Source organism: Gobius niger (assembly GCF_951799975.1).
Source record: "Gobius niger genome assembly, chromosome: 18".
NCBI lineage: Eukaryota > Metazoa > Chordata > Actinopteri > Gobiiformes > Gobiidae > Gobius > Gobius niger.
The window spans coordinates 8,145,574-8,159,294 of NC_136869.1; the positions used below are offsets into that span (position 1 = coordinate 8,145,574).

General features: G+C 39.2%; 1 protein-coding gene across 1 annotated transcript; it reads left to right on the top strand.

The window, feature by feature from the left end:
- The first annotated feature begins 184 nt into the window (after positions 1-184).
- LOC306978117 (copine-3-like) lies at positions 185-11,862 on the top strand. Its single transcript, XM_079576597.1, has 16 exons — positions 185-278; positions 1,505-1,671; positions 1,763-1,942; positions 2,793-2,867; positions 2,967-3,038; positions 3,109-3,186; positions 3,531-3,620; positions 5,615-5,713; positions 5,822-5,905; positions 5,981-6,040; positions 6,116-6,249; positions 6,328-6,382; positions 7,890-7,941; positions 8,014-8,147; positions 10,015-10,248; positions 11,511-11,862. The coding sequence occupies exons 2-16, from the start codon at positions 1,513-1,515 to the stop codon at positions 11,628-11,630; spliced, it is 1,626 nt and encodes a 541-aa protein (XP_079432723.1). The 5' UTR covers positions 185-278; positions 1,505-1,512; the 3' UTR covers positions 11,631-11,862.
- The last annotated feature ends 1,859 nt before the right edge of the window (positions 11,863-13,721 follow it).

The following is a 13,721-nucleotide window of genomic DNA, read 5'->3' on the forward strand; positions in this document are numbered from 1 at the left end:
ACGCATTTTACGATTGGTTCCGCTTCGTGCTACACATTTTTAAAATATATATTTTTTGATCTTACATTGTACATATAACACATATTTGCCCTAGAAAAATATCTAATGTGTAATTAATTTAAAATAAAAGAGAAATACATGTTTTTTCCCGCTATGTTTCGACCCCGCCCCTCGCTTGCGTTGTTGCTGCTGTTGCTGCTCAGCTGTTCATGTCAGATAACGGTGATCACAACACACAACAAGTCAACATTGCTCATTTTTTTTGCTACTTTTAACAGGTAAATTGCATGTTTTTGTGTTATTCAAAGCTAAAATACAGTCTAGAACAGCGATTGTTTTGTAGGAGAATGAAATATATTGCGTGGTGGTCCTGGTATTCAGAGCTTTCACACACCCACCTGCAAGCATGACTGAACCCATGCTAATTTAGCTACATCTCACATCGGTTGGAAAAGTCAGCATTATTGTCATTATCATTATTATTATGAGCATGTTTTGTTGATTTACAGGTAAAATGCCAAGCTGGTCCGCATTTTATATCAATTTATTCCATTTAAGGCCTGTTATAAAGTTGGACCACCACTAGGCTAAGTATGAGGAAAATTTGCTGGAGGGGATTAACTACTCCCCATAATACCAAAAAATTAAAAGAATGTCAACAGTTCGGCTTTACCCAAATCTAAAATTTTCTCGATTGGAGCTTACAGCCTTAGGCCAGTCTCATTTGAAAGCTAAGACCTACTAAACTGATCTTTTTTCTTGTGTGGCTGCCGCGTTGTCGTCACTTTCATCTATTTTTTTGGTGCTCTTTTGTGGCTTTGTTTGTTGAGTTTTCATCACATTTTTGTCCCTTTTTTTTAAAACACATTTTGTCACTTATTCATCACTTTTTGTAACTTTTTTAAATCATTTTTTTTTACCACTTGTTCATCACTTTTTTGACACTTTTTTGACACTTTTTCATCTCTTTTTGTTGCTCTTTTGTGGCTTTTCTGTTGAGTTTTCATCACATTTTTGTCACATTTTTAATCTAATTTTTGTCACTTTTTCATCACTTTTTTGACACTTTTTTTAAATACATTTTTTGTCACTTATTCATCACTTTTTTGACACTTTTTTTAAATACATTTTTTGTCACTTATTCATCACTCTTTCATTGTTGCTCTTTTCTGGCTTTTGTCACTTTTTTGTAATCAAATTTTGTCACTTTGTCGACGCTTTGACCTTTTTTGTCTCCAAGTAGCTTTTAGATTTGGTTAATGCTGAACCGGAGAAAATGGGCGCGGTTAAGGCGAGAGTTAAGAGGTTAAAGTAATTAAATTATTCTCTATATAAACTGATACAGAGAAAGTTAGTCAGTCTTAAAGAGAAGACACTTAAAGAGAAGAAAAAGAGACACATGCTTACACTGACATATAATTTGACTTTTATCTTAAGTTTTTACTGATTATTCCAGGATGCCGTGTATTGTGCTGATACATGTTTATTACTTTCTGTCTTTAAGCTTGTCCCATGGCGTCAGGCGGGCCCTCAATGCCAGGGGCCACTCATTTGGCCTCAAAAGTGGAGCTGACCATTTCCTGTGAGAACCTCATGGACATGGACGTATTCTCCAAATCAGACCCTCTTTGTGCTCTTTACATCAATACCACAGGCTCCAGCTGGTACGAGGTACGGATGGAACTATCAGTCGTGTTTAATGTCATTTTAATACCGTGTTCTACTATATTCCTTACTTGACTTTTTGTTATTTCTTTGCAAGTTTGGCCGGACAGAAATGATACTGAACTGCCTGAATCCAAAGTTTGCCAAGAAGTTTGTCCTGGATTATTTCTTTGAGATGGTGCAGAAGCTGAAGTTCAGTGTGTACGACATCGACAACAACACTTATGACCTCGGAGACGACGATTTTCTCGGTGAAATCGAATGCACCCTGGGTCAGGTAACAAAGGCCTGTGTTTCTAATAGAGTTAAGAGTAACACTTTACATTACGGGCCGGTAAATCCATGGTACTTACAGTGGTAATTACTTGTAATGACAGTGGTACTTATTAGGGTTAGGGAGTCACAGAGTTACCACTGCATCTCTCATTACTAAGAGATACAGGGGTAAGTCTTACTAATGAAGATCGTACTTCTATTTACTATGGTACTTACTGGTAATTCAAGGATACTACAGCAGCAATTCATAGGTAGTAAATGAGGTACTTCTACAAACAGAAGTAGTTTCTAGGATTGTGTGACTATAAAACAACATAAAACAGCATGAGGGAAAACAAGAAGTACAACCTTCATTACTAAGAGTCACCACTGTTTCTAGAAGTACATACCTTGTAATTCTCACTATAGTTTCCTTTAAGTACCACAATAAGTACGTAGAATCACCACTGTAAGTACCACTATTATTACTAGTATTTACCACTGTAAGTATCACCATAAGTACCTAGAATTTCCACTGTCAGTACCCCCATTAGCACCACTGTAAGTACCACAATAAGTACCTATAAGTACCACTATTATTACTAGTATTTACCACTGTAAGTACCACCATAAGAACCACTGTAAGTACCACAATAAGTACCTATAAGTACCACTATTATTACTAGTATTTATCACTGTAAGTACCACCATAAGTATCTAGAACTACCACTGTAAGTACCAAGGACTTACCGGCCCGTAATGTAAAGTGTTACCGAGTTGGTGCTTTTAAGAATTGGTGACCAGCGGTTTGTATGGGTAATTAGTCACCTATTTATTTACCTTTCGAAGCACTCTTAATCCTCTTTGTTCAGATTGTTTCCAGTAAGCAGATAACTCGACCTCTGTTGCTACAAAACGGAAGACCAGCGGGTCACGGCACCATCACAGTGAGTTCATGCTAGATCTCAAGCATACTCATGCATAAAGTAAGCACAGTGAATAGTTTTAAATAATCTGACTTTGTTATGTTTTATTTTTTTCTTTAGATCTGCGCAGAAGAGATCACTGATACTAGAATTGCGAACTTTGAAGTGTCGGCGCGGAGTCTAGACAAAAAGGCACATTTTTCTCTTTTAGCTTCATGGGATTTCTGTTCCTCTGTGGTTAAAATGAGTTGTTTTTTGGCAGTATCTCTGGTGGTCGGACCCTTTTCTGGAGTTCTACAAACAAACGGGGACGAGGTGGCAGCTGGCTCACAGGACAGAGGCGCGTTTTTTTCTCTTTACTCACAACCTTATTCGGCACTTCCGTTGTACAGACAATTTCGGTCGAGCGCGAAGCCCATTCATTTAAACGGAGAACGAGGGAAAATATTCTCCGCTCAAATCTGATGTTTAGTCGATTGATTTGTGTAAAATGGCCAATGTTCATTTGCACCAACAAAAAACAGCTTTGTTTTCGTGTAGTAACTGATTTTATGTGGATTCTCCAGCCCCATGTTAACAGATAGGGAGAAAAGGGGCGAGCACAATTCAAGGCGGCGCCCACGTGAGCCTCCTGAATAAGGTGAATAGTAAATATAAGATTGTTCTAAAGTCGCTTGTTCTCAGGTGGTGAAAAATAACCTGAATCCAACATGGCGGCCGTTCAGAATCTCCCTCAGAGCGCTCTGCGGAGGAGACCCAGAGAACACTATTAAGGTAGCATTGTTTATTTCGTTATCCTGATTTGTTTTTTTTAGCATTTTATCCAAACAAAAGCTACGTGTTACACCATCAGTAAATTATGTAAAAACATCGGATACGGGTCATGTTGTTTACATTCCTTCTATTGTAGTCGTACCAGTATGTTTACCCATTATCATTTTGACTTGTTGCCCGGTGCTCTAATCTAACCAACTAATCACTTTTTACATATTTGTCATTTTCTTATTTCGATTTTTTAACGCTCCCTTGCTCCCCGGCAGCTTAAGTGAAGCTTGTGCACGGTTCATGTGGACATTGCATTCAGGTGTGATATTTGTTTTTGCTGCTTTTCTATTTATCAAGTCACTAACACTTTTATAGAATAGTTATTTATTGAGAGAAATGATTGAAAACATCAGAGGAGTTCTTATGATTCTGTGTAAATGTGTTGCGATTGTGGTGAGATTTTCCATTCAAATATTTAAAGTTTGATTTTATAGTGCACGTTTTTAGCATGTCCAGTGGTATTAACATTGTGAGAACACTAACATGAGCAACTTCAGTTCAGTTCAGTTCAGTTTCCCTAAAGGGGACACTGGGATACATTTGAGTACATATCAGGGGGTACTTAGAGAATAATTGAAAGAGCCAAGAGGTACATGAGACTTTGCCTGGCCTGCCAGACTCCTTTCTGTTCAAAAGAAGAACCGTCTGGACAGCTCCTCGCAGCCTGTAATTTCACGATTTTACCCACATCGGTCCAATCACGCACCGAGAGGCGGGACTTAATTCCCCAAGAGGCGGAAGCCGTCACCACACTCTACCAAAACAATAGAGATGGCGGCACGGCGAGTGATACAATATTTTCTTCTGCTCTTTCGTCTGTTTTAAATCATTAAAAACAATTTAATCCCTAAAACCGGAGCAAGAAACAGAGTTCGAAGTGTTCCTCGTAAATAAGGACGTTTCTGGAAATGCCTCCTGCCGCTTGTTACTGCGACGTATCTAGCGTTGCTCTGATTGGTTGCTGCCGTCTGTCAATCACACCCACCGGGAAATTGTTGAGATCATGCTTGCTCCCAGACTATATGTCTTTGAAATATCTATGAAAAAGCAGGTAGTTTGGTAGGCCAGGCAACATGAGACTTAAAAAAGAGGTGGGATCAGTGATCTGAGTTTGCAGGTTTTATAGAGATTCAATGAAAACATCTTATTCTGTCATTTTCAGAGAACTCTATATTAACTAACTATATTACACGGGCTGCGTACCATATATATATGTATTTTTTGCAATACCGGTAAATGAACAATAGCTATACTTAGGGCTGGGTACCGTTAAACGATTCCAGTCTGGTAGTTGAGGTTCTACTGATATCGAAAAATGAAAGTATTTAAAGCAGGAACCGAAAAAAAAGAATCTTAAGATCCAAGTTTTGGTGCTGTTGGTCCAGAGACAGCATTAAAGGAAGTGACTTGGGTGTTTCAGCTCAAAGAATTAATTTTCCCCAATTCATTTATTTATTTCTAAACATTTTCCCGATTTCTTTTTAACCTCTACCCCAATGTGGGCCCCATTTTTTCCATTTAATTCAGTCTTTTTTTTCTTCTCCTCATTTTTGCTTCTATTATTACCTATTTACCCACTATTTTGCAATGTCCCCATATTTTCCCCCAATTTTCCCCATTTTTCACACATTTCTGAACCCCATATTGTAAATGAGCAGATCTTCCACAAATTACTGTTTTTGTTAAAATACTGGTATAAAAAAAAAGTGTAATGGTTCCCAGCCATACCTACACTAAGATATTTGTCATCTAGAACCATGAAACAGAACAATAAAAAGACAATTTCTTTTAAATTTGTATAATTTATTTGTACTAAAACAACCAAGTAACTTCCTTTAATGCTGTCCCTGGACCAACAGTATCAAAACTTGGTCTCTAAAGATTTTTGTTTGGTTACTACTGCATTTAGCTCAAAGAATAGACTGTGTTTTTCATTCCTGCAGGTGGATTGTTATGACCATCATGTCAGCGGCTCTCACTCTCTCATCGGGAGCTTTAAGACGACTCTGGCTGAGCTGCAGGAGGCGACACACAATTCACCAGTAAATGATTATTTGTTTCTAATTGCAATGTTAACCAATGTGTAACTACTAAAACAACTAAACGTAAACTAAAACAGCACCTCCCTCTCCCTCTGTCTCTTATTATAGGTTGAATTCAAGTGCATCAACCCCAAAAAGCAGAAGAAGAAAGATTATAAAAACTCTGGAATAATATTTGTTAAACGTTGCCAGGTAATTCAGTGTTTTGTGTTGTTTTAAGGGGGTCAAGTTGTTCTCAATTCTTACTTTGATGTTTTGTTCTTGTAGGTGGAAAAAGAATTCACTTTCCTGGATTTTGTCATGGGCGGGTGTCAGCTTAATTTCACTGTACGTACAAACAATATCACCCTGGACCCAAAAGCTTGAATTTTTGTTCAATTTTCTTTTACATATTTTCCACAGATTGCCATAGATTTCACAGGCTCCAACGGTGACCCCCGGACGCCCCAGTCGCTCCACTACATAAACCCGGAAGGCTACAACGAGTATCTGGCCGCCATTTGGTCCGTGGGCACGGTGATCCAGGACTATGACAGGTAATATGTGTGCGAGGTTATGTCGGGTTTTATTCAAGCTTGAGCTAATGTTTGCGAGTTAATGTTTGATCTCTGTAGCACCAAGATGTTTCCTGTGTTCGGGTTCGGAGCCCAGGTGCCTCCGATGTGGCAGGTGAAGCATTTTATTTCAAATGATCGTTTATGTAGATGCACAGAGTCTGTAACTGATTGAAAAACTGTAGACAAACACACTTTGGACGGCAGGAAAACAGATCCGAGGCACACTGTACCAGAAAGAAGTGGACTAAAGGTCTTTACCTTCATGAACCTTTATTAATATGAACTCCAGTCCAGCCCTGACAAAAGGCCAAAATAATAAAAAGTATAATATACAAGATAAACTCATATGTTTTTGATTTGCGGGACTAATAAACAATATACAAAAGAAAATCAGTTGTAAGATAAAGGAAGGATCCAAGGAGACATTTCTTCACAAAAATACAAAAGTCTTATCTGAAAACAGTTGCAACCAATTTCAATCTGCATGTTTTAAAGGGACTATACCAAGTTTAAAAATGTTAAAATGATGTATTTTCCTCCCCCGACATGTTCCTTAAGTGTAGAATGAGCCCAGACCTGTTCACCACAACTGCCTCTAAAATCCTGCACTGTCACTCAAAAATTTGTGACTTCGGGTCCAAATTGCCGACATGCACAAGCTTAATATAGAAGGTGCAGTTAGACGTATGACCTGAGGTGGCAGTAGTGAGTACAAAATGGCCAACTTGCATCTAGGCTCTTTAATTACTGTGAATGCAAGGACTTAACAAGGGCTTAACCACAAGCTGTGCCAAAATCAAGGCCTTAAATGGCATTATAGAGTAGACCAATAAAATAGATGTAACTTTCTAGGCCTCAAGGGAGCAACTATGTACAACTATTTTATGCTGTAGACCTTTGTGTATTATTTCGGAACCATAAGAGACAGAGACTTACCCCTTTTTGTTATGGTGTCTGCCGATTTTTGTCTTTCAAACAAGCTCCCTCTGAGGAACCTGCTGAACATGAATATACAGCGCCCCTGCTGTCAAAGTTCAACTATCCTATGTGTCTAATGGAAGTCACAATGCTTTTTTCAAACTCCTTTTGACATATTTTGATAATCACTGAGCTGTATCTTTGACCATGATGATTGAAAAGAAACTTCCTATATAGATGTCAAATGAAAATTGCAGTTTGAATGGTCATTTAGTAAAGGCTGCAGTTGTGTAATCTCCTCCTGTGACCAAAACAGTGAAGATGGCGGCCGCGACACAACCATCTTTCACCAAAGAAAATAAAAGAGTGGTGCGCACTGAATGGGTGCTGCTGCCGGATGCTCTCTCATCGAATGCAATTTCTCCATCTGTGAGATCAATAAAGTACCATCTTATCTTATCTTAATGTAATGGGGTTTATTATGTATGAAACCAGCTAAAACCTGAAGAAACATAGTGTGAAATGCATGTGATCGTGTTAGTTTAGCAGTTCGTATCTCAAATCTCTTTGTAACTAATCACAATTCAATATTTTCCACCCTAGCTGGCAAGGAAAACTATACAGTGTTGGTCCAATAATCTGGCTATTTTACCTCAACACACTCCTGCAGATGTTGACTTAATCTGAAACTATTTCCACAGGTTTCTCACGAGTTCCCGATTAATTTCGACAACACAAATCCATTCTGCGCGGGTACGTACAGGTAAAGTGGAACTCAAACTAGCTGTTTTTGAAGTTGCCTTTTTATTTTCTCCCGTGTGTCAGGCATTGAGGGAGTGGTGGCGGCCTATCAGCAGTGCCTACCTCAGGTCAAACTCTGGGGCCCGACGAACTTCTCTCCGGTCATTAACCACGTGGCATGCTTCGCCCGACAAGCTCTGCAACAAAACATGGCATCAGTAAGCTTCATCTTTATCCGACTAACTACATTCTTACATACCTCTTTTGTAACAGTCAGGTTTATTACTCTGCAAAACTCAGCATATTTACCTGCCTGTGTATTTACTAATCACCTTTTATTCATTTTTGCTGCTGGGTCCCTGACTTTTATGGGCTTTTGGTGACACCTACTGTTAGAACTGTGCATAACACTCATGTACTTTGTCATACTGTCATCATACATTATGAAGCTGAAGAAAACAAATAATATGTTCTTGCCTGTACATTATATTACCAAAGAAATCCTGCTGTTGTCAAGTTTTGATTAATCCTAGAACACTATCGCTCAAATTCAAAACACCATCACTAACGGCGGGTGATTTTTTCTTGTCTTCAAAATATATCAAAACATGACAATACAAATGACACATTTGAGTCGTGTTCTTTTATTTTAAACTGTGTCATGTCTAATAAAATGAAAGAAAAGCATCATGAGGGGACCAGATAAAAATGCTCCAAAATTACTGGAAAATTAGGAATTTGGGAACAAAAAATTCCTCAAAAAAAAAATAATGAAGATGGAAGCTTGGTTTTTGGCCCAGCCATTCCTGGGATATGTGAGACTTCTCTGGTGAAGTCTTAGTGTCCTTGGCACAAACAGCCACAGGAGAGAGAAACAAAATATGTCATATTTTGAATGGGTATAAATGACTATGTGTTCCTCACTTGCTGGGAGGCCTGAGACACTAACTCTGCGACAGGAGCAAAGCTGTAGTTGAAGCAAAGTAAATGTGGCAGCCCTGAATGTCAACCTTGAAACGGGGAAAGGTTGCTTGATTTTATACACTAACCCTACCCTACAGTGTGTTTTGGATTAGGAAAACACCCAGGCCATCAAAGATGTCAAAGACAATGCTGAAGCTACACAGAGACCCAGGACAGATAAACGCAGCATAATGAAAATCACATAAATGGTATTGGCAGTGAGGTGTTAATGTGAAAATAAATGTCTCAAAAGAAACTTTTAGATCAGTGGTAAAAATAAGACCTTCCCAGCACCGCAAGAACGAGATGAAAATCAAATGTAAAATGGGTTTAAAAGGGCTTTAAATAGACCTAAAATGGACTATACTTATTGTAAGCCTGGTGCAAACAAGGTCTTAAGCACAAAAACAACAAACTCTGATCCATGACTAAAGCATTAATGAAATGATCTCAAATTCATGTTATAATTCGACTGCCTTTTGAACCTGCTTAACCTCTTCACCCCCACCTGAACCCAGCACATTGTCTCCAGTTTGGCTTTACTCAAATCTAAAAGTGTTTTGAAAAGAAAATGGTCTAAATAGGAGCGAAAACGAGGATGAAAACGCAACAAAAAAGTGATGAAACATGACTTAAAAATTATGAAAAAGCCACAAAAGAGTGACTAAAAAGTGACCGAAAAGTGACAAAAACACAACAAAAAAGGGACAAAAACTTGACGAAAACATGACAAAAAAGTTGGCTAAACAGCAACAAAAAAAGCGATGAAAAAGCAACAAAATAGGCGATGAAAAAAACCTTCGAAATTATGACTTAAATGTGATGAAAAAGCAACAAAAAGTGACAGAAAAAGATTAGTTTAGATCAATTTTGTAGCTTTCAAATGCGGCGTTACACTGGCCTGTAGGCTGTGAGCTCCAGTCGAGAAACTTTTAGATTTGGGTAAAGCTGAATTGGTAAAATGCACTCTGTTAAGGCGGGGTTATGAGGTTAAGCTTATTACTATGTTGACATCCATCTCAAAATACCAAATAACTTAACAGTAAAGCAGCCTTTTGTTTAAAGTTTCATCTAAGTATTGAAATTGAAGCTCCTTTTCTGTGTTTCCTCTCGTTTCCGCAGCAATACTTCGTGCTGCTGATCATCACTGACGGCGTGATCACGGACATGGACCAAACGCGCACCGCCATCGTGAACGCGTCCCGCCTGCCCATGTCCATCATCATCGTGGGAGTGGGAGGAGCCGACTTCGACGCCATGGAGTTCCTGGACAGCGACGACAGCCTGCTGCGAGCGCCCAACTACGAGGTCGCCGCCAGAGACATCGTCCAGTTCGTGCCTTTCAGACAATTCCGGGTGAAGGAGCATTATTTATTCTCACAGTATTTTGGCAGCGACGTGACATGTTAAGGTTATGGTGGCTCCCGACGCCGAAACAGTTGTAAAAACAGGCTGAAGCATTGGTCTTCTTGTTAATGCGTGGCCGCACCTGTATGTATAGCCTTTATTTGTTATCATTTTGATTATTATGGCTCAGCTTGTAAAAACCCCAAATGAAAAATCTCATAACATTAGAATATTTTGCAAATAAGCCATAATCATCAAAATTATAACAAACAAAGGCTTGACTTACTGTATGTCACTGCATGTAATGAGTTTATCCATCCATCCATCTTCTTCCACTTGTCCGTTTCCGGGTCGTGGGGGCAGCAGTTGGAGCTGCCCAAATCACATTGCACCAGCGCCTTATGGCTCCTCCTGCAGGTGGTGGGTCCACAGAAGGACGGCCTCACGATTCTAACCGGGCCTGTTGGTCTCTCATAAGGAGCTTCTGAACCGCTCTTTGTCTGACCCGTCACCTAGGACCTGTTTGCCACGGGAGACCCTACCAGGGGCACGAAGCCACCAACAGCAGAGCTCCCAGGATCATTCGGGCGCTCAAACCCCTCCACCACGTTAAGGTGGCGGTTCCAGGAGGGGATGTAATGAGTCTATATCATATTTTAGTTTCACATTTTAAAGGAACTATACAGAGTTTAAAAATGTTAAAACTAAGTATTTTCCTCCCACTACATGTTCCAGCCATGTCCTAATGTGTAGAATGAGCTCAGACCTGTTCACCACAACTGCCACTAAAATCCTGTCACCCAAAAAGGTGTTAATTCGGGTCTAAAGTCGAGCTTAATATAGAAGCTGCAGTTACACATAAGGCCTGAGATGGCAGTAGTGAGTATAAAATCACGAACTGGCATCTAGTCTCTTTAATGAACAAGCCACACCGGATTGTAGCCTTGGGTTAATTTCCATCTGCCGTCCCCCATGCCCCTCAAACACACTCTCATTCATCCTGGCCTATTGTACATGTTTTTAGTGGTAGGGGAAACCTGCACAGACACGGGGAGAACATGCAAACTTCAAACAGAAAGGCCATTTAAAGTCAAACATTCACACAATAAACAAACCACACACTAATTATACAGGAGTATAAGTATACAGTTTGTGTAATGAAGCTACAATGAAAAAGATTCGAATAACGAGAAGACAGTTTCAGAAATCAGTCTACGATTACAGCAGTATTGTGTTTATTAGCTCACTGTATGTGTTGATTGTCTTTGCAGGGGAACACTGTGGCCCTCGCTCAGAGCGTCTTGGCTGAACTTCCAGATCAAGTCACGTCTTTCTTCAACTCCTACAAACTCAAGCCTCCAAAAATGTTCAACCAACCCGAGTCTTTATAACCCGTTGTTGAGCTCTTTAAACTAATATGGGCTACCTCATTCTTTACCGCGCTAAACACTGCTACTACCATCTAAGAATCAAGCTGCTGACTTTGACGGGCTTCACTGTGCCTAACTCATTTGCAAAGTAACATGCATTTTCCTATTGTCACAACAAATATTATGCAACACACCAATGTATTGCTGTACGTTTTGCCTTCTACTGCAAAAGCTTATATTTCTATGTGCAAGACTGGAACATGTATATGAATGTAGTCATTGAAATGTATTATCAGGAATATTGTAACTGTTGTATGTTTATGGCACTGTTTACTTCCACTTCCGTTATGGGAAAGTTGAAGTGGGCGCCTTAATTAAATGTAATGCCAAGCTTTAAACTTTATAGAATGTATTACACACTATTATTAACACTACTATTGTTAACGCATGTGTTATAACTGATAAATCTTTACAAATTGTGCCATGTTGGTCTGAGTTGCCTGTTTCATTCATGTCAGTCGGTCCCTGAATGTTCAGACTGCATGACCTGAGCATGTGATCTCTATAAAGTTTATAAACATTAGCATAAATTTAGCAGAGTTTGACATGTTTGTCATTTTCCGTTCTGCTAACTTTTTGTAAATACACAAGCATGAAAAGATTATGCCCCAAATCATCATTTTCGTAATCCCTCTTAAATCCCTCTCCAAACCAAAGCATTGGATGTGTGTCATAATATCAGCATTCCCCTGATACTGGATTTAAAGAGACAGTCCACCATTTTGGATCTACAGCATGTTAAAGATCTAAAATATTGTAGTTTACCAAAATAAGATTTGAGGCACTCTGGATCCCGAAAAGCACCCGGTTGGGTTTACATTTTGAGTGCTATCAATTGAAGCATTATGCTACTACATAATAACTTTACAAATATTACATTTTTGGCAATTTTTCATGTAACAAATATGATTATACCACATGAAATCCATCAGGAAGTGAAAGTGGCATCTTGAATCAAGACGACATCTTTCGCAGAGGATAAGTTTAATTTATTATATACGATCAGCAACTGAAAAGTGACATCATCAACAAAGGATACGAGAGAATATAAAACGAATGTAAAAAAAAAAAAGTCTAATATGAACAAAAGTAAATTTACTTGAAGATAATTTTTTTCAACAAAAGGTGAAGAGTAGTGTTCCAAATATTTGCTCAAGGAAACGTACTTGGAGATAATTTTACTTGAGTAGTGTGTGTATTGAGTAACTGTTGGAGTGTAAAAATTTGATTCAACTTTCCGTAGTGACGTGTATGATGCTAAACATTCTTAATTTTGATCCATCCATCCATCCATTTTCTTCGGCGGGTCACGGGGGCAGCAGTCTCAGCAGAGATGCCCAGATTTCCCAATCCATGCACACCCCCTCCAGCTGTTCTGGGGGGACCCTGAGGCGACACCAGGCCAGCTCGGAGACATAGTCCCACCAGCGTGACCACGAGGCCTTGTCCCACTAGGACATGCCTGGAAAACCTCCCGCAGGAGGCATCCGGAACAGATGCCCTAGCCACCTCAGCTGGCTCCTTTCGACGTGAAGGAGCAGCAACTCTACTCCGAGCTCCTCCCGGGTAACTGAGCTCCTGTTATGTTTCTTCGCTTACATAACCTTGTAAAAAGTACAGACTCGCAGTAACTTCAACATGCTTCTTTATAGAACAAGTGCCACATTTTTAAATCTCAACTCAGTCCGCTGACTTAGCACACATTAAAGAGTGCGGAGCGCAATGTTCTAACGAGACACAAAGTAGTGCGTACTACTACAGAATTATTTGGTTAGATCAATACATAACAATTCCTCTCTTCCAGCTTTGATGCACTTTTGATCATCAAACAAAACAAAAACAAAAATCACATTGGCTGTATGTGACTCTTATGCCCAATATAAACGTTTCACAACATTCACATTAATATTTGTATAACCTTCAATAACTTTTTTTTTTTTTTTTTTTTTTTTAATATATAGAACACTTTTCTTCCTTTGTTTTTGTTTCTTAATGTCATAAATCAAGTCTGTCCGGTGGTTTGCGACACCTCTCAGGATATCGGCGTCCAGG

What these genes read in the sequence shown, in the direction of transcription:
- LOC306978117 (XM_079576597.1), top strand. Translation starts at nt 1,513, where the DNA reads ATGGCGTCAGGCGGGCCCTCAATGCCAGGGGCCACTCATTTGGCCTCA. An exon ending in CAGGCTCCAGCTGGTACGAG is followed by an intron (nt 1,672 to 1,762) that starts GTACGGATGGAA and finishes TTTCTTTGCAAG; the next exon opens with TTTGGCCGGACAGAAATGAT. An exon ending in CACAAATCCATTCTGCGCGG is followed by an intron (nt 7,942 to 8,013) that starts GTACGTACAGGT and finishes CCCGTGTGTCAG; the next exon opens with GCATTGAGGGAGTGGTGGCG.